Raw genomic sequence first — 21827 nt, 5'->3', positions numbered from 1 at the left:
TGGTTTGTTGCTCTGCTGGTGAGGTTGTGGGCAACGGGAGTCACAGCTGTTCAAATCCGAGGAGCCGCCGACCACACAAGCTTCACGGGAAAGTGGATGGGTGTCTCTAGTTACTTTCCATAAGATGTTAACAAGAAATACTTGAAATAAGATTGAGATGCTAACCTCTCCAGGACAATTCAGTCCCAGATATAAATTTGCTGCAAATCAAGTACAGAGCCCTGTAAAATATTAGGGGCAGATTGAACACAACAGTGATGCAACACAAAGCACACACGATGCACACAAACAAATGTTTGGATAGCTTGGCCTGGTACTCATACAGGTCCTGGTGCAAATGATCGTGAAGGTACTATACAAAAACTGAACAATTGTAACACTTTGTGGGCACTGGTTTGAGTGTGGCTGGGATGTGCATTACCATCAATGTTAAAGGTTGCTTCAGTTCATTTTAATGGCTGTTCAACAACCACTGAAATGATCACTGACGAAAACCTCTTGCGTGAAATGGCTGAACAGAAAAGCAACACAGCTTAAGAATTTCAAGAATTTTAATAAAAGTGTGTTGGTTTTGTGTTTTTCAAAACACAAGTGAAAGAAATCAAATAATTCAAACATAAGTTACACTGTAGTAAATGCACTTGAGAAATTCATTAACATTAGTGTACATCTTTGTTCCTTATCAAAATAATATAGAAAATGTGAATATATTTTATATATATATATTTATATAAACCTTTGACTCTCAAATCCTTAAACTACTGTACAGAATGAAAGCTTTTAGCGTTCTCAGCTTAGCGTTCATTGCATTATTCGTTTTTCTTCTCTCTTAAATAAAAACAACTACGCTACAGTCCAACAATTTCATCACAACACGCCTTCGGGCGTTTCGAATTGTTCAATATCATTAGAGATTAAAACAGAACAAAAACTAAATATCAAAAAACAAGAATAAAATATTAAAAAAAAAAAAAAAAAAAGTCAGGCAGTTTCTTTTTCTCAAGTGGCTCTGAATTTGTTGGAAGAGGTTGGGCAGCATCGGGGTAAAGAGACAGACACACACTGTGCATAGACACTGCAGCAAGACAGACAATACTTTATACTGTTGCATTTGGATTCAAGCCCTCACCTACTGCGACTGACCTTAATTCCCCAGCATGATAAACAAACAGTGCAGACTGCAGGGGGCTCCTGTTTGAGTACCCATGGAAACAAGCACATAGGAGCCGCGGGCTGAAGAGGAGGAACTGGCTGGTAAAGGCCTAGTACAGGTCCCGAGACTGAAGGAGCATGCACAGGCCAAAATGCCATTACATAATTCCGTACAAAAGTGAAGCTCAGGGGATTGAGGTGTATTCATTTGTGGTGGGATAGCATTCAGAATCAGAGTGCAGAAAACAAACACAAATTTGAAGATACTAGGTTTTTTTGAGGGTGGCGTTTGTGGAAGTGTGTGCATGGCACTGTGACTTACTTTTTTTTTTTTTTTTTTTTAAACCACTGCATTCCCATTTAAGAATAAATTAAATCTGTAACTTTTCATAAAATACAATATGCCATGTCGTTATTTAATTTAAATAGACATAAAATTACAAGCAATACCATAATCATGTACACGCTAACATACACCAAGTGCCCGCTGAAAGCTTGTACATCAATACCGACATTGCTTTCGGTTGGCCACCTACGTTCACAGGAAGACCAGTTTGCAGACATCTTGTTCAAAAGACTCATTTGCAAAGAGGCAGACTCATATAATAACACCCACAAATCAGCTGAAAAATCAATATTTCAGTGCCTAAAAGAGCACCAAGATTAAGGGTGGGCCTATAGAAGGAACCTACATATACTTTGCCATTTAATTAGAGGAAACACAGATATGTTGTCTACTGGGAAATAAGTAAAATATAGTGCATGGGTTTGATTTTTAATGAACCGTTTTGGTACAGCAATCATATCAGGAACAGAAAGGGTTCCGTTTCTAATTCACATTTTAATTGGTTTTATAAAACAAGGGAAAACTTAAAATCTCACCATTCCCTAGATATCACATTGGAAAGATGGTGATGGCATGAATCCTTATGAATTACAAATAATAATGAAAATAGTAACAAAAAAAAACAAAAAAAAAAACACAAAGATTTGTAAAAAGGACACACAAAAGTTATATTGCACTGAATGAGTTTGATTCAGTTGTGTTTGTTTCCAAATTAAATTTTCAAACCTGTTTTCTTTAAAAGGAAAAAAAACTGCCTGATGAGAAAAAACTGTTAAAACAAATTTCACAAAATAACAATGATAATAGAATAACAAAAATAATAACAATAATAATAATAACAACAACAACAACAACAACAATATTCTTGGATATAAAAGAGCATTCAAAAATTGATTGTCTTATATAGATAAAAAGCAGTAAAAACATCCAAGGCATCGACAGTGAAATTAAATTAAAAGAAAAGCATGGCACTTTTTCAGAACACCAAATACATACTTTTTTTTATTATTTGTTGAACAGTTATTTTTGGCAGTCTTCCTGTAGAATGGCCACATTGCTTTTCCCATTCACTCAATTTTTTGTTGTCGTTGTTGCTTTGCATTTAAACGGGGGGGGGGAAAAAAAAGCAGCTCGATAGTCAACGAGTTACACTGTGTAGTCTAGTGATTTTTCCGCCAATGGGTTTGTCACATCTCCTCAGAAGGAGGGTCCAGCTCTGAAGATCTCGTTGGAGTAAACCATTAATTCTGTGTTGACGAGCAGACCGTGTCAAAGTGCTCAGTGGAGTGAAGGGCTTGTTATCTCTGGCTTCAAAGTCTCAGGAAAAGGGTGCAACTGTACCAAGCCCTATGGGAAAACACTGGTGGGGGAAGGGGTTTGTATGTGTGATTTGTTTGGTTTTTAAACTGCACAGCAAAAATGCTGTCCTGAAACCTTTATCTTCCAGCAGTAAGTTTGGAGAAGAGCAGGGCTGGAGGGCTTATATATATATATATTTTTTTAAATCCCCTGAACACCTGTGTTGGGAAAGTTCCACAGAAAGATAAATAAATAAAGCTTCTGGAAGAGTCAGCACTGAAAGTAGAAGCAACAGGAGGCAGGTATTCTTTTCTGTGTGCTATGTAAGAGAGGCAGATTCTCCGCATGGAAGCCACGCCTTCATTCCCCCGCCTCCCTGGGAGTCTCAGTGCCAATCTACATCATCCTCGTCTTCTCCCTCTTCAGAGGAGACCTCGCTGCTGCTGTCCTGCTCCTGTGCACCGTTCTGTCGAGCCGCAGCTGCCACCGCCGCCGCCTCCTCCGCTGCCTTCTCCTCCGCCTCCTTCTGCCGGAGTGCGGCTGCCTTTTTCTCTTGCTCGGCGTGACTCTTCATGTGGGCGCTGCGGCTCTTCACCTTGTAGAACACCCTGCGGAGAGAGTACAAATCCAGGCGTCATGCACACAAACACCCTGCAGCAACTGACTCTCAAAGCTCACTCCGTCTATCCCAACAGCAGAGCCTTCCAAAAGGAATACTTCACTTTTTAGTTTCACAATATGTCCCTTTTTATTTTGGACAATGAGAATCTTTAATTCAAGATCAATCATCAAATCAATCTTAACTGTATATAGTGGAACACCTTTCCAAAGCAGGTCGCAACATTAAAGAATATGTGCACATACAATAGATACATCATTTGAATGCATGAATCACATTTCATGACGCATTCAGTTTGAGGATTATAATGCTAAAGTACATTAAAAAAAAACCTGTGGAACGCGTACCCAGAATGGCACGCAGAGCCGTATACATTGGCACGCCAAGTGAGCGACTTATCTGCGTTTTTTTTTTTTTTTTTTTTTTTGGCTACCTGCAGGGGGCTCTAAACTGATTGGCACTTTACAAAACCAGTCAGTATATGTGGTAGTGATGGCACTGCCCGCAAGTAATTGAGCACTGCTCACGTTATTTTCGGAATATGCATGGTTAGGTTGGGTTCTTCTGCGCAGATTTTCTTAGGTTCTTAACAGTAACAATACTCACAGCATGCATATTGTAATCCTGACTGAGATACAATTGTAGTGTATTGTATTTGTTGTGTTGAAAACCTCCAGTTTCACATTGTCTGGTGGACAATATTTTTCTCCAAAAGGTGAAGAATATAATAAAATTGTCCGTTTAAAAAAAATAATCTAATATTAATAAAAGGATTTGTTTTTTTCTATGCATTTATGTATCACTTTTATAAATGGGACAACCAACTAGTAGCCAGTTGCATAACGCTGAAGTCAGAGCGTTTGCTGAAGTCAGTAGCAGCAATGAGGAACAAGACACAGTCGTATTCCTTAGAAACAGAAGTTTTGTTCATGAACAAGCAAACCGAAATCTTAGGCCTGTATCTTATCATACAAGAAACTTGAATTGGAACATTTTATGCTTAACTTGAACACCCCCCTTTAAAATGATTGGAAGGCTCGGATCACGCAAATTATTAGTTCAATTAAGTAATTGAGAGCTCAACTGGAACAAGAAACAGAATAGGTAGGGGGTCCTCCAGGATCAGGGTTGAGAACCAGTGGCCTAGCTACATGACATGTTTTTATTTTGTTTTTATTGCTAATTTTACGGTTAATGCAAAATTGTATTAAATAAATCCTTCAAGTGGTGTGCTAATAGCATGGTTTAATTTAGGAACTTAAAGTCAGACTTGCAACATTGATATGATTGATATAATCTTATACAGAAGTCAGAATCTGACGTCAGATTGTGGTCATATAATGGTTGTATGTGAAAGTTGGAATGACGTCAGATTCTAACATTGTAACAACGACATTATTCTAATGTCAATCCAACTTTCATATACAACCATCATATGACCAAAATCTGACGTCTATGTAATGTTATTCCAACTAACTGTGCCGGCTGGGTTGCTTTTCATTACGGAGCACTCGGAGTGGCCTGATTGGAGTCCCCCCCCCCTCCCCTCCCCCAAGTCCAACACAAAGTCCCACAGATTCCCCCATTGCCCTGCTATGACAATACAATAAGTAGAAGTTTGTTCATTTGGCTGCATTAGTAACCCTTCCATATTGTTTTGTTTTTTCGTTTGGACTTGCACTCAGTCATTACTAGTATTATCAGATGGAGTGGTTAGGATGGCATCAGATCAAAGCAGGAAAGGGCATTCAGAACTAGATGGTAAGAGGTCAAAGCAAAGGGTCAAATCACTAGTGAGAAAATATTCCAATAAGCCTTCTTATATATGACCATTAATAAGAGTTTATTTAATTTATGTTCACTGCTTATGTAACAGACAGACATCAACCAAAAATGAAGCTTGCAGCATTGGTTGAACCAGGGCATACTTTTTTTTTCTTTTTTACTTTTGAAAAAAATACATTTTAAAAAGACTAACCTTCCCCCCCCCTCCCCTAAGAAAACATTTTACCTTTGGGGAGGTTTAGACCGAATACTGTCACTGTGACATTGCACTTCCTCCTCCTCTTCACTCTGCTTAAAATAACTGCCTTGTACTACTTATACTTTTCCTTTAACCGTTTGAGAAGTTATGGGTCTCCAAGCTCTGCTGAGCTTGTATTGCAGACAGTGCAGTCATAACTTTTGTGTAATGAACTTTGACAGCAAAGGGAGGAATCAGACTTCTTTAAACCTAAGCAATTAAAATGAGTCAGTTTAATCGGTTTGAAATCTGAACAAAACTGAACTAGCTGCTGGAAACTGTAGCCTGAAAGTGTCAGGATGTAGAAAAAATACCGTCTAGTTGAGGAGCCACGTTACTTTAAAAATTGATCCCTCTCAGCTTTCACAGTTTCATTACGTTTCTTTCAATTAATATAGCCAGCAAAGTGGCTGTGCTGACATGCCATCCGGTTTCCTTCTTATGTGTTTGGGTTGCTAGGAAACTGATGTTAATAACAGGTTTGGTGCCCAGTGCTGGAACACCAAACACTCAACACGTCGTGCTCTATTCTTACAATGTTCTCTTCCCTCTGATAAAGGGGAACACAAACACTTTAACTTTAGCAAAGGAAGTGTCCTATTATGCGGCATTAGGCAGTGCTTTATAACAATATTAACAATGGATAAAAAGACAACTGCTTTTTTAAATCACTATGCAGCCTGATTCAGGGTCTTTTGATAATTATACATCAGAAAAGTAACTGACATTTTTAAAGGAATGCACTTCTTTTTCTCCTGCTGATCTAATACTAATTTACAGTGCATGCGGAAAGTATTCACAGCGCTTCACTTTTTCCACATTTTGTTATTTTACAGCCTTATTCCAAAATGGATTAAATTAATTATTTTCCTCAAAATTCTACAAACAATACCCCATAATGACAACGTGAAAGAAGTTTGTTTGAAATCTATGCAAATTTATTAAAAATAAAAAACAAAAAGCATATGTACATAAGTATTCACAGCCTTTGCCATGACACTCAAAATTGAGCTCAGGTGCATCCTGTTTCCACTGGTCATCCTTGAGCTGTTTCTACAACTTGATTGGAGTCCACCTGTGGTAAATTCAGTTGATTGGACATGATTTGGAAAGGCACACACCTGTCTATATAAGGTCCCACAGTTAACAGTGCATGTCAGAGCACAAACCAAGCCATGAAGTCCAAGGAATTGTCTGTAGACCCATGAAGTCCAAGGAATTGTCTGTAGACTGCCAAGACAGGATTGTATCGAGGCACAGATCTGGATAAGGGTATTGAAAAATGTCTACAGCATTGAAGGTCCCAATGAGCACAGTGGCCTCCATCATCCGTAAATGGAAGAAGTTTGGAACCACCAGGACTCTTCCTAGAGCTGGCCGCCCAGCCAAACTGAGCGATCGGGGGAGAAGGGCCTTAGTCAGGGAGGTGACCAAGAATCCGATGGTCACTCTGACAGAGCTCCAGCGTGTCTCTGTGGATAGAGGCGAACCTTCCAGAAGAACAACCATCTCTGCAGCACTCCACCAATCAGGCCTGTATGGTAGAGTGGCCAGACGGAAGCCACTCCTCAGTAAAAGGCACATGACAGCCCGCCTGGAGTTTGCCAAAAGGCACCTGAAGGACTCTCGGACCATGAGAATCAAAGACTGAACTCTTTGGCCTGAATGGCAAGCATCATGTCTGGAGGAAACCAGGCACCGCTCATCACCTGGCCAATACCATCCCTACAGTGAAGCATGGTGGTGGAAGCATCATGCTGTGGGGATGTTTTTCAGCGGCAGGAACTAGGAGACAAGTCAGGATCGAGGGAAAGATGAAAGCAGCAATGTACAGAGACATCCTTGATGAAAACCTGCTCCAGAGCGCTCTGGACCTCAGACTGGGGCGAAGGTTCATCTTCCAACAGGACAACGACCCTTAGCACACAGCCAAGATAACAAAGGAGTGGCTACAGGACAACTCTGTTAATGTCCTTGAGGGGCCCAGCCAGAGCCCAGACTTGAACCTGACAGAACATCTCTGGAGAGATCTGAAAATGGCTGTGCACCGACACTCCCCATGCAACCTGATGGCACTTGAGAGGTCCTGCAAAGAAGAATGGGAGAAACTGCCCAAAAATAGGTGTTCCAAGCTTTGTATCATCATACTCCAAAAGACCTGAGGCTGTAATTGGTGCCAAAGGTGCTTCAACAAAGTATTGAGCAAAGGCTGTGAATACTTACGTACATGTGCTTTTTTTGTTTTTTATTTTTAATACATTTGCAAAGATTTCAAACAAACTTCTTTCACGATCACATCTGCAGTAAATACAGAACACTTCCAATTAGGGCTGGGTGATATATCAAGTTTTTGCGATATACTCAAGGTTTTATTTTGGGCGAAATTCAAAATGCTTATATCATGAGTAGTTTTTGTAATTTTTATGCAAATTTATGTATAGATGCAGACCCGGAAACCATGGGATGTGGGAGGAGTAAATTTGTTTTATGCAGCCAATCACTTTGCAGGAAATGCTTGTCAATCTTTGTGGCCAATCACTTGCAGGAGACACTTATCAGTAATTTTTTATTTGGCCAATCGCCTACTTCATTTCTAAAAGTAAATAAAGGAGAAGGAATGAAGAGGAGGATGTAAATGTGTGTCGTGGTGTGTTACTATCGAATAATTTGTGTTGATGTTAGTAAATGAGTAGTTCTGAGGTCCTTAATCAGGAGATGCAACTGCTTATAAAGTTGCATGTTTATTTTACAAACAGAGGGGTACATGAAATTACGATCTTGAATGTTACACTCGCTACATTTAGATTTTTTTAAAGCAATGGAAATGAATGAAATAATAGTTATTAAATGTTTGAATTACACACCAAGAACAGAAGTGAATGTGGAGATTATATATAATATATATATATATATATATATATATATATATATATATATATATATATATATACACACACATATATACATACATATATACACATATATATACTCACCTAAAGGATTATTAGGAACAACATACTAATACTGTGTTTGACCCCCTTTCGCCTTCAGAACTGCCTTAATTCTACGTGGCATTGATTCAACTAGGTGCTGAAAGCATTCTTTAGAAATGTTGGCCCATATTGATAGGATAGCATCTTGCAGTTGATGGAGATTTGTGGGATGCACATCCAGGGCACGAAGCTCCCGTTCCACCACATCCCAAAGATGCTCTATTGGGTTGAGATCTGGTGACTGTGGGGACCAGTTTAGTACAGTGAACTCATTGTCATGTTCAAGAAACCAATTTGAAATGATTCGACCTTTGTGACATGGTGCATTATCCTGCTGGACGTAGCCATCAGAGGATGGGTACATGGTGGTCATAAAGGGATGGACATGGTCAGAAACAATGCTCAGGTAGGCCGTGGCATTTAAACGATGCCCAATTGGCACTAAGGGGCCTAAAGTGTGCCAAGAAAACATCCCCCACACCATTACACCACCACCACCAGCCTGCACAGTGGTAACAAGGCATGATGGATCCATGTTCTCATTCTGTTTACGCCAAATTCTGACTCTACCATCTGAATGTCTCAACAGAAATCGAGACTCATCAGACCAGGCAACATTTTTCCAGTCTTCAACTGTCCAATTTTGGTGAGCTTGTGCAAATTGTAGCCTCTTTTTCCTATTTGTAGTGGAGATGAGTGGTACCCGGTGGGGTCTTCTGCTGTTGTAGCCCATCCGCCTCAAGGTTGTACGTGTTGTGGCTTCACAAATGCTTTGCTGCATACCTCGGTTGTAACGAGTGGTTATTTCAGTCAAAGTTGCTCTTCTATCAGCTTGAATCAGTCGGCCCATTCTCCTCTGACCTCCAGCATCAACAAGGCATTTTCGCCCACAGGACTGCCGCATACTGGATGTTTTTCCCTTTTCACACCATTCTTTGTAAACCCTAGAAATGGTTGTGCGTGAAAATCCCAGTAACTGAGCAGATTGTGAAATACTCAGACCGGCCCGTCTGGCACCAACAACCATGCCACGCTCAAAATTGCTTAAATCACCTTTCTTTCCCATTCAGACATTCAGTTTGGAGTTCAGGAGATTGTCTTGACCAGGACCACACCCCTAAATGCATTGAAGCAACTGCCATGTGATTGGTTGGTTAGATAATTGCATTAATGAGAATTGAACAGGTGTTCCTAATAATCCTTTAGGTGAGTGTGTGTGTGTATGTGTGTGTGTATATACAGTTTCCCGCAGCACTATTCAAGATAACCCTACTAACACACAATGTTGCCACAATGTTGTAGCAATGCTGTGTGTTAGCTGGGAAGCGGGACCCCTGGCCAAACATGTATATGCGTGAAAAAAAACGAGAAAACCCCACCCCCCCACTCTCACGGGAGAAAACTCCTAATAACTATTTTGCATTGTCACATTATACAATGCTGTATGGTAAGCAGAATCGAGACGTGACAGTCAGATAAGAAATGTCCCTGTCTAGCAGATGTTAAATGTGCCTCTATAATCCCGGCTGTGCTAAATCTACCTGAATCTATACCATTTTACAGTGCATGTGTTGCGTGATTACTATCACTTGTGTTATTGTGATGTGACAGTAAATAAGTGTGTGTGTGTATATATATATATATATCCCATAACAACAACAACACAAGTAATGGTAATCACTCAACACGTGATGTAATGGGTTGCATTCTGCATGCTTCATGAAGTCTATTCAGCAGGCTTGAGTGTATTCCACGCTTTTTCGTCAAAATGTAGTTTGACAGCCAGTATTTGTTATTTTGCACATTGTTTATACAGGCATAATAGGCATTTTTGTCTTGTTATTTATTTATTTAATTTAATATAGACCTACTCAGGTATGTAATGTAAGTCAGGTAAAACAAAAATCATATTTACCATGATAGCCTGCATGTGATATTTGTTAGTTTTGTATATTTAATGATTAAAGACAGACGTTGTTTGAATGTCTTTGGTCATATTTTATAGCTTGATTGGAGAAAAACAAAGAAATATAGATATATATCGTGTATCGCCAAAACTTCTAAAATACCGAGATTATTTTTAAGTCGCATCACCCAGCACTACTTCCAATTGCTTCCTCCGTTATATTCTAAAGCACGTGAGGTCTAACCTCTTTTTCCTACACAAGAGCCTGACTGGTGCGGTTGACTTAATTTAATGATCAGAGCAAACTGAAACTTCTATATATGTTGCACTTTGTTTAGTAAGTCAGATTTCTGTTGCACAATGCCATTGATTTAGTCAGCATCTGCCACATATTTCTTATAGCTATAGAGCTCCAGTCCTGAACATTTGAGTTTAAATGATATTCTGTCAGAATGTATACAATACATCTAAATACATACAGGTCCAAGTCTTATTAACTTAAAAGTTGTTCTGGAATAGGCAAAAGGCAGAATTCCAACATTTAACACTGTTCATGTGAAAAGTGCCCATTTCTACACCAATGAGTTCCACAGGATTCCAGGATAATTTCCATTATTTTCCAGGAAAAAACTTAAAGTTCACACTAAACATTTTCTATATGGCAAGATAGTTTCCTGTTTGAGATATTCAGTCAATGCTCAAAAATAGCATTAATAATGTGCATAATCATCATATTTGTAGGCCGATTAACTGATGCCATTACTAAAGGTCTATGTAAATAGTTCTATGTAAGGTGCATGTTATTGAACTGATGCCAATACTAAATCTCTCCACCTCCACCCTACCAAATTACTTCAAAAGTACAGTAAGTGGGTCTTTCCATGTCAAATGAACACAGAAAAGTGGATTTCGACCCTCATCATCTCAGAGTTATGAAATTGATATTATAGATTTCCAGGTTTTTCCATGACCGTGGGAACCCTGGATGAGATATCCATTTTAATGATTAAAAACAGAAAAAAAATTGAATAAAAAATAGTGGAGAGCAGATATAAATCAATCTGGTACCTGCATTGAAAACAACATCGAACTTACATCTGTGAGTAAATCAACATATCAAAAAGTGCAAGCTTTGTTCCGATAATTTAATTTGCATTTTTGGACTGAAACATTTTATCTGCTCTACCCATTAACAACTGATATTAACTAGACATGAGGGAAACTGTGTGACGAAACAGAAGGCTAACTCTCAGAGAATGGGGACTCTGGGTATTTGTAGATGAGACGCTTACCTGCCACATTTTTTACAGGGGAAGATATTATCTTGTTCTTGGCCTTTGTTGACAGTGGGCGGGACTGGCTTCTTCTTGTCGCTTGTGGGTGGTTCCTGGCGGGGTTTAGGTGGCTGAGGGGGTGGGGGTGGCTGAGGCGGCTGCCTCACTCTTGAGGGCATCTCTCTCTTCTTCTCCTCGGGTCGCAGCTCTTGACTCCTCAACACCAGCATTTCACTAGACTGAAATGTGCAATACACAAAACAGTCAGACACACAGGGAGGTCAGGGGAGAACACTTACTCAAATTGTATCCAAGTAAAAGATCTTGTGGTCTCCTAAAATCAGGGAGTGCCGGATGTGACTCTGGACTTCACAAAGATCGAGTTCCAAGAAAGCAGAAGGGTCATGTGTGTGCACATCACTGAATATTGCATGCAGCTGAAGTCCATGAAACAAACAAGGTAAATTATATATAACTAAGGATAGGCCATGTTAACGTGAACTCAGCAAAGAATTGTACTTTAGAAGTGCAGGTGTAACATTGTGAGCACCTTGCGATCACTGCAAAAAGACCATCTTCAACCTACACATTCTACCACACTTTTGACTGCTCTACCTACTGCAGTTCTGAACAGCCAGCACCAGAGGGCAGTATCCTTGTGTATACAATAGCCAACACCATGAAATGTTTTCAGGTTGAAATTACCACAATGGCCAAGTGGCAAATTCAGGTGCTGACCAAATAATTTAACATACAAGTGCTTGCAGGCTTTTGTAATCGAAGAATATCAAAAGATGCAGAACAGTCTTCCCATGTCTGGCAAATAACCTTAGTGAACTGAGACTGTGTGATTTATACAACAGAGATTTCAGATTAAAGGACTGTGAAGTGTTTTATCTAGTTTAGATAATCGTTTCGTATTTCCCACGGAATCCACTCATATGGATGTCAGCATTTTTAATCACTGACAGACAATAAAAGGAGGAGCTCTGTATCTGCTAGTGTTCATTCCAACTGAACTCTTCATTGAACCTTTCATTCCTTATTTCAATCTTATCAGTCATATTCAGCTCTTAAATGGGTGGAGATTGTTCAGGTAACTAGCTCAGAACTGGACTGTAATGAACACCTGGAGACACAGGGATCACACCTGGAAATAGGAGTACAACATATATCACAACCTGTAAAGTACTGACAGCATAAATGTATTAAGCACGAATGTTTTGTTTTACTGCTCAGTATTCAGGCATGAACAAAAGCACTTTTCTTTCACCATTTGTTAATGATTAAATTATTTTTAGCAACATTGTCATGGTATTGGTTGCTTTTCATAGTAGGCTCTCTGTGATCCCTGCCCTCCAGCACCTGAACTCTCACTCACATTCTCACAGGCCTCCATTGTCTGCTTCACCTTTGGAGGACTGGGGCCCCGCTTCCTGTCAGCTGGCTCCTCCCACTTCCTATCGTTCTGTTCCTGTTCGTGAGGGGTATCCCGGTTGTCCGGTTCAAACCGCTGGGAGCTCTGTAGGATGCACACCATGAGGAAGCTTTTACAAATCATATCAAATTTACACAGCTGTACAAAACACATAATCCAACTGACATCTAGTTCTGCAGCATAAAGGAGGACAAAGTAGTAACAGTTATTCTCCTATCCAGCAGGTCCTTTACACTGGTCTGCACTTGATTACAAGTGTTGACTAGGTAGGAGACCAGCCTCCAGAGGGATGACCTGGTATCCCATCCATAGCACTAGAGGGACCAAGACTGACAACATACAATTATAATTTTTGCATCTTTTTAAAACTTGCACAGCTGTAACATATGTAACAGAGCTCACTGCATAGAAGGGTGACACAGTGATGGTACTTCCCTATACTGCAAAGAGTGAGGGTTGCTGCAACAACACCGAGCAGAATCAGAAGCAAGCACAGCAGTATCTGGGTGCCTGTTCTTGTGCATTTAGACACTGCAGACGCTGACTCAGGAAATGAAATGGGTGCATTGTCACAATGTCTATAAAGCAACAAACAGCAGACCACACACTTTTTAAGTGGTATCGAATAATTTATTTCTGCATTTAAAAAAATTGTAGAAAGCAAGTAACATTTGCCCAAAAATATACTAACAAATATCTAACAAAAACTGGCATCAAAATGTTTTGTTTCGTTTGGTTCCCTGGTCTTCTAAATGCAGAAAGTTTTCTGAACATGTTTAAGGCAGTGGTTGGTATTTGTGGAAAACACCTCAAAGTGTTCACTGCAATCTGGCAGGCCCATATATTTGTATTGAAGCTGCATAAGAAGGTTTTTTTCAGGGTTTTCCACCACAATTGTCCATGAAAACGACAAGTCTTTACCCTTATAACCTTTTCAATTTCTTTAATTAGCATATATTAACATATGAACCTGAGGTGTCCAGCTCAATTCTTGGTGGGCCACAGTGTCTTGTTTTCATTTCAACTGCAGTACTGACATGTATTTGTTACCTTTTGCATACTGGCTAAATGTGGACTTTTAGTCTCATCTGAAGTTATGACCTGAAACTATTTAAAAGTCATTTCTTTTACAGTTGATAGCTTAAAATGCGCTGTTGACAGCATTATTGATGGCGTATGTGGCCACATTACTCGTCATGCTGAAACTAGAGTGCAGACTAACCTTCACGTTCACCTCCACCTCGTCGTGCAGGCCCCTGCCCTCCTGAGGCTCCGTGTCCCCATACAGGAGTGTGCCATTGCGACCGATCTTCACCTGCTTCTTATAGGTGTAGTAAAACTCCACACACTGTGCCACAGTCTTCGTCCTCACCTGAGCAAGGAAAAATACATTCTATTACTGCCAAATGAAGATTCCACTTAGAAGCTTTTAAATTGGTGCAGATGCTCGATGCATCTGATCCAAAATGTGTTTTATTTCTTTTTTTTAATACTGCTCAAAAGCAAGTCAGTATAACCATGAACATCTATACAATCTGTCCCTAATGGGTGTATTGACTTCACAGGTCATAGTGACTTATACAGTGCATCTGGAAAGTATTCACAGCACTTCACTTTTTCCACATTTTGTTATGTTACAGCCTTAATCCAAAATTGATTACATTAATTATTTTCCTCAAAATTCTACAAACAATAACCCATAATGACAACGTGAAAGAAGTTTGTTTGAAATCTTTGCAAATGTATTAAAAATAAAAAACAAAAAAAGCACATGTACGTAAGTATTCACAGCCTTTGCTCAATACTTTGTTGAAGCACCTTTGGCACCAATTACAGCCTCAGGTCTTTTGGAGTATGATGATACAAAGCTTGGAACACCTATTTTTGGGCAGTTTCTCCCATTCTTCTTTGCAGGACCTCTCAAGCGCCATCAGGTTGCATGGGGAGTGTCGGTGCACAGCCATTTTCAGATCTCTCCAGAGATGTTCTGTCAGGTTCAAGTCTGGGCTCTGGCTGGGCCCCTCAAGGACATTAACAGAGTTGTCCTGTAGCCACTCCTTTGTTATCTTGGCTGTGTGCTAAGGGTCGTTGTCCTGTTGGAAGATGAACCTTCGCCCCAGTCTGAGGTCCAGAGCGCTCTGGAGCAGGTTTTCATCAAGGATGTCTCTGTACATTGCTGCTTTCATCTTTCCCTCGATCCTGACTAGTCTCCTAGTTCCTGCCGCTGAAAAACATCCCCACAGCATGATGCTTCCACCACCATGCTTCACTGTAGGGATGGTATTGGCCAGGTGATGAGCGGTGCCTGGTTTCCTCCAGACATGATGCTTGCCATTCAGGCCAAAGAGTTCAATCTTTGTTTCTCATGGTCTGAGAGTCCTTCAGGTGCCTTTTGGCAAACTCCAGGCGGGCTGTCGTGTGCCTTTTACTGAGGAGTGGCTTCCGTCTGGCCACTCTACCATACAGGCCTGATTGGTGGAGTGCTGCAGAGATGGTTGTTCTTCTGGAAGGTTCGCCTCTATCCACAGAGACACGCTGGAGCTCTGTCAGAGTGACCATCGGATTCTTGGTCACCTCCCTGACTAAGGCCCTTCTCCCCCGATCGCTCAGTTTGGCTGGGCGGCCAGCTCTAGGAAGAGTCCTGGTGGTTCCAAACTTCTTCCATTTACGGATGATGGAGGCCACTGTGCTCATTGGGACCTTCAATGCTGTAGACATTTTTCAATACCCTTATCCAGATCTGTGCCTCGATACAATCCTGTCTTGGCAGTCTACAGACAATTCCTTGGACTTCATGGGTCTACAGACAATTCCTTGGACTTCATGGCTTGGTTTGTGCTCTGACATGCACTGTTAACTGTGGGACCTTATATAGACAGGTGTGTGCCTTTCCAAATCATGTCCAATCAACTGAATTTACCACAGGTGGACTCCAATCAAGTTGTAGAAACAGCTCAAGGATGACCAGTGGAAACAGGATGCACCTGAGCTCAATTTTGAGTGTCATGGCAAAGGCTGTGAATACTTATGTACATATGCTTTTTTTTTTTTTTTTTAATAAATTTGCATAGATTTCAAACAAACTTCTTTCACGTTGTCATTATGGGGTATTGTTTGTAGAATTTTGAGGAAAATAATTAATTTAATCCATTTTGGAATAAGGCTGTAAAATAACAAAATGTGGAAAAAGTGAAGCGCTGTGAATACTTTCCGGATGCACTGTACGGTCTTTGTTTTGTCTTTTGTCTAAGTCTATGAATTTGTGCAAGTGCAGTTTGTTTACTTAGGGTGCTATAGCAAATAGAAATTGATTGAATGATTTATACATCACTACGTTCCTGCAAGTATTTTCTAGTGTTCATGCCCTGACAAGTTTTTTTAAAGCAGTTCAAATTGTGATTCATTCCTCAGCTTGCATTTGGCCATAAGGGGTTGTATTCTGCAGGCTGCTCTGTCTCTGACATCACTGGCAATTGTAGGAGAAACACCCCCCCAATAAAATCATGATGCAACAGAATCACCTATTGCCTGCATTTCTCTAGCATGTTGCACATGATGTCAGAGACAAAATGTTTTCAATGGTTTTCGGCTTGAGCCCACTGTGTGACGAAGTCTAGGTTGTGACATGGTGTGTTATGTTAGTATATGTACATCATCTCAATTCTGGCACTACAATGTTGTCCACAATAAAGTATGTAATTATGCATTGATGGGCACAATAATCTATATATTCACGCCATTATTCCATTTCTGGCCATTTGTTTCTTGTCATATTACTTTTGCCAATAGAATGCATTTTCATATATACACTATTTTAAGTGGTAACCAAAATACAGAAAGAATTGGTGCAGAACATAGCAAAAACAATGACAAAAGATGGGGTAATTGTATACAATTATGCATTCTTTAAATGCAAGTGAAAAGTTCTGTCCAGCTCACCAATTTCTGCACCATGAAGAAGTCTTTCTTGTATGCAGCGATTCCTTTGTTGAAATACCACTTTTCTGTGGACGTCCATTTGTCTGACCCTACAAGGAGATGGATCACACATCGTGGAGTTACATAGTGTGCCTGGTCCATTAGTAGAACACATGGCATAGTCAGGCCACACAGACCTTCAGCTCATCTGTGGAATTCACAATGCAGTCATTGTGTTCACTGCTGCATGTCAATTCAGCTCAACTGCCCCCCCTGCCAGCCTGTTCCCTTATCCCAACAGGGTTCAATAGCCTTTAACACAGCCATAACAATTAACAATTCTTTCACAGTGACACAAAGAGCCATAGAGCTTTGCCATGTTAAAATTAGCAACCCTGCTATAAACAGTGAAATTATATATTTTTTTTTCCTTCCCCAATCTAACCCCCTCACCCCACCCCACCCCACAGCAGTATTGTCACCATGGTATAAATGTCAGCCTTCTGCCTGAGCGTGTGTGTCAGACCCTGTGTGACGCATGGTGCCAAGCTAGAAGATACCACTGTGTTTGTGCGTCTGCTCCATTTGTTCTCGGTGATGATGGCATATACATCTTTCTGAGCCAAGGCATGAAGTTTTGGGACACAGCAGGGCTCTGTACTGAAAGACTGACGAAAAAGGAATGGATGCAGCCAAAGTCCCATTCTACATTGTGGTTGGGAAGGGAGTTGACTGCATAAAACTGATAACATTTCTCTGGATTGTGATACCCAGACTTTAACTAAGTCTTTCATGCAGTTCAGAAAGATTTTCTTGGGGGGTAGTGGGGGGCATGGTAGTTTTCCCAATAAGATCTGAGTCCAGAAAACAATTGCCTTCTGATGTATGTACTGCAGAATATTCAACAAGCCTAATGTGATCAGCAAGCATGTAGAACAGAAATGCTTTCTATGCCCAACTTCCTTATCTACATTTCTAGCCTCGATTACGTTTCTAATTCTTTACAATCAGATATGCATTTGTCCCTCCCCAACTCTGCATATATTTCTATTCATGATCAGAAATTCCACATGCAGCCAGTCCAAATGTACACAATATGTTCTGCACTTTTGATGGTAGCTTTTCAAGCTGGCTTTAGGCGGTTCAATACTTCAATGATTTGAAGGGTAATTCGATTTAAGGGATTCTACTTAACCCTCTGTTCTATTCAAAAGGAGCATACAGAAAAGCCATTAAATTTTAAGGTACACCAAAAATATATTTAAAAGGCAACAATGCAAAGATAATACTAATTAGAGCTGCCAACTTTCGGTTATTCCTATAACCTTGCCTTTAAAAGCATCTTGGACAACTTTACAATAAATCTCCCTACTTACTGTGCGTTTACATAGTGTGTACTCAGTAACTACATCTGTCCCATCTGCTCCCAATTTTCAAGCTTCAAGATCTCCACCCACTGGGGCATCTGGTAAGGATACCCACCGGGAGGCTACCTTTGACGCAATACCAGGCATGGCCCTCTGAGCAGAAAGCTCAAGGCTGACCCAGGAATTGCTGGAGGAATTATATGTCCCGGCTGGTTTGGGAATTCCTGGGAATCCCCCAGGTGTTGGAATCTGTGGTTGAGGAAAGGGAGGTTTGATTGACCTGCTTAGTTTGCTGCCACCTAGACCCTCTCCAGGATTAGCGGGTTTGAAAATGCATGGATGGATCGACATTTGTTTACATTTTCCATTCAATGAAACCACTGTTATACAACCGTAGTTCTCATTCTCAAAACATATTTCGTTTTTTTAAATGGAAAATTGAGACCAGACTATTGTAAAGGGTTACCATATCGTGCCAACTAATAACATCTAGACTGACTTCACATAAGCCTGAATTAAAAAACTAAAATTGTCATACCTAATGACAAACTGCTCCAACAGATGCATTTGTGACTAATTTAAGTTTAATTATGCAAATATGCATTGTCTGCAGGTTTTAAAATTGCCGTTTAACAATTGTACCCTACTATTGCAGTATATTATAAAAAAAACACTAAAATAATTGTAATTCAGCAAACTAAATTATAAATCGCTGCAGCAAACAGGTGTTTTGCTCACAAATGATACTGTAAACTACTCACACAGCCCTTGCAAGTAAAGCATTTCTTGCAAATGAAACAGAAAACCTTTACTTTGTCTTCAGTGTTTACTTAGTTGATTAATAGACCCGATTAAATCGAGGCAGCCCTGATATTTACCCAGGAAATAACAGTAAAATTTGATTGTTAAAGGTTTACTGTACTTTTTGTAACTAATTTGTAACTTTTTGACTCCATTACATGTAGCACTGATGTAACTAAGAACATTTTTTCTGCTCCTGCAAAATAGAATAGAATTGTGCTCTTTCTGTATGGTTTCCTGAAATGTATTTATTTTATGAGTTGCCCTGGGTAAGGAAATTAATAACAACAACAACAACAACTGGAAGCAGCTGTCTCCAGACAACACTGTTACTCAATTAAAAGAGTTCTGATTACATTCCCCGACAGGAAGATTAATTGTTTGTTTTATAATGAATGCACAGCGGAATAAATGTGAGATGGTTTCATCAATCATCACAAATAACATGATTTAATTGAGAAACAGACATGGTTTAAGGATTTTAATTACAGCTTTGAAGGCAAGAGACCAAAAGATAAATATTGATCATTAGATCATAATATAACCATAATTCTGCACGATCAGCAAGTTTGCATAATTTATGATGTCATATTAGCTACTAGTGTATAGATTTGAATGAAAATCCTTCTTTCAAATAATGCATATTCAGGTAATCCATATAAACAATATAAACAACTACAAGGGGATGTTTTATCTCAAACAGTAATCATGTTTTTATTTATATTTACAAGCACATGGTTTATGTATAGGTATTGATTTAACTTTCATGAAACATGTTAACCTTTCAGGAAAAGCACCTTACTCATAATAAACTATATGCATGTACACACAGGTCTCAGGAACTGAACACACATACCAATTCGTCGTTCTGCCTCAATTCACCACTTATGCCCTCTCCCTACTCTCCTCCCCACTGCACTGCCATTACCGCATTAACCCTTTTTTGAGTGTGGTGGCACGCTACTGTATTCAAAAAAGTGATTGTTCCATTTCATCCAAAATATCAGCGGAACGTTTTCATCCCTGTTACAGAACCCAGTCATATTCAAATCACCTGACATAACACAATTTAGACAACTCCCAGCATAAAATGGAACAAAGTTAAACACACCACTTATCTGGTACTTCAAGCCTTGTGCTTCATATAGGTTGAAAGGTCTAGCCGATACATTTACACCATGGATACAGGCGTCAGCTATTCTTTCAGATGTATGTTTAAACGTAGTTGGACTTTCTGGTTTATCCTGACTGTAGCGCCATGTGCTTTATGTGGTCAATCCCAAAAAACTTTCTAAAAACAATAGAAGTATTGTGTAAGATTAATCAATACACAATTGTATAAATCCATAATACCCTTTTTATTTGGCGGAGGCCAGGCACTATTCTTCAGTCTCTACTTTCTACTCAATCCTTAGGCAAACCAATGTTAAAAACAAAAACAAAATTAAAGGACTGAGTTAGTAATGAGTTTGGCTTCCGTACCTGAATAGTGATAGTCCCCCAGAGGGTGGTTCTTGGAGAAAATAGGCTTCTTCAGCAACAAATGTGCCAGGGCTCCCTACACAAAAAAACAACAACAATGGTTGGAAACAATGAGTGAAAGAGAATCCTGCAGTCTATGAGGAAGCTGTCACTCAGGCAAGTCACTCCTTGGGATTGTAATGAATGCTTCAAAGACCAGCTCTGACCAGCATTTAATGAAGAAAGTATACTTTGAACTTCTCTCAGTGATCCATACCCTCCTGGGTTTGAGCATTAATACATTTTAAAAAGCATGTGTAATCATTATAGAGGAATTGAACCAGTAATTTAAATAGCGTCTGCCAATATAAAATATCTTGTTTCCTGTACACCATAACTCCATTCTCAGGGCAAAATAATGCAGTTAACATTTCATTTAATTGCCACAGCCTATAAGTCATGTCATATTTGTACAATACAAGAGACAGGCACAAAGACAAAATAATTATAGAACACATGAAGGCCGGGTCCTATAGCCCATATTCAGCACCAGTTCGAATCTGTAATTAAGTACTCTTATCAGGATTCCCCGGGCAAACAAAGCAATGCCATAACACAGCAATCTCTCCAGTTTACTTGATGTCTGGAAACTCTGCAGTGTTATTGGCGAGAGTCGCCTCAGTCCTCCTTACAATACTCTTGGTGAGCGGTTTGTGCTGTGGACTCACAGCGTAGAAAGAAACTGATTGCCTAACAGCAAGTGATTCAGAGTGAGAACATGAATTCAGAGTGCAACATCGCTAAGCTAATTTCTGCTAAGTCATGAATCATATAGGAGCTAGACAAAATTCTTCAAGTAACAAGTCTGTTGAGGACAATGATGCAGCTCTTTTGAATTCACAGGCCCATACTTGTTAGAATTGAAGGGACTTAATGGACAAACATGGATTTTAAAATCTTTCAGGAATTTTCAAACCTAACAATGGACGTCTAAATGACTGAAGAGAGTCGTTTTTTCAAAAGGTGGGCCTAACATTGATTTGCGCTCTTCTACTGTACGACAGCACTGTAATTATATGGAGTCAACTCGAGGTTTCTTTTTGGCGAGATTTGAATGGAAGGCAGCCTCTGGGCAAAAAATCTCAAACTCTGCTTTAAGTTGAAAACTAGACTTGAGTTGGAGTTTGCCGTCACAGCACCTGGTGTTTTAGTTTTTTGGTTAGTTTTTTT

At 39.7% G+C, this 21827-nt stretch overlaps 1 protein-coding gene across 6 annotated transcripts in view; it reads right to left on the bottom strand.

Annotated features, from left to right (window-relative positions):
* Window positions 1–537: 537 nt before the first annotated feature.
* mideasb (mitotic deacetylase associated SANT domain protein b) overlaps window positions 538–21827 on the bottom strand; it is a 48747-nt gene continuing 27457 nt past the window's right edge. For 5 of the 6 annotated variants that reach the window (XM_066694837.1, XM_066694836.1, XM_066694835.1 and 2 more), the window contains exons 8-13: window positions 20619–20694; window positions 16990–17078; window positions 14273–14422; window positions 12994–13134; window positions 11631–11851; window positions 538–3405 (exon numbers count right to left, since the gene is read on the bottom strand). In XM_066694837.1, the coding sequence (XP_066550934.1) occupies window positions 3183–3405; window positions 11631–11851; window positions 12994–13134; window positions 14273–14422; window positions 16990–17078; window positions 20619–20694 (900 nt within the window). In that variant the 3' untranslated portion in view covers window positions 538–3182. The remainder of the gene's footprint in view (window positions 3406–11630; window positions 11852–12993; window positions 13135–14272; window positions 14423–16989; window positions 17079–20618; window positions 20695–21827) is intronic. The other variant, XM_066694839.1, reaches the window with a different exon arrangement.

Source organism: Amia ocellicauda, chromosome 21 (genome assembly GCF_036373705.1).
Source record: "Amia ocellicauda isolate fAmiCal2 chromosome 21, fAmiCal2.hap1, whole genome shotgun sequence".
NCBI classification, from domain to species: domain Eukaryota; kingdom Metazoa; phylum Chordata; class Actinopteri; order Amiiformes; family Amiidae; genus Amia; species Amia ocellicauda.
This window is presented reverse-complemented; position numbering and strand designations above follow the sequence as displayed.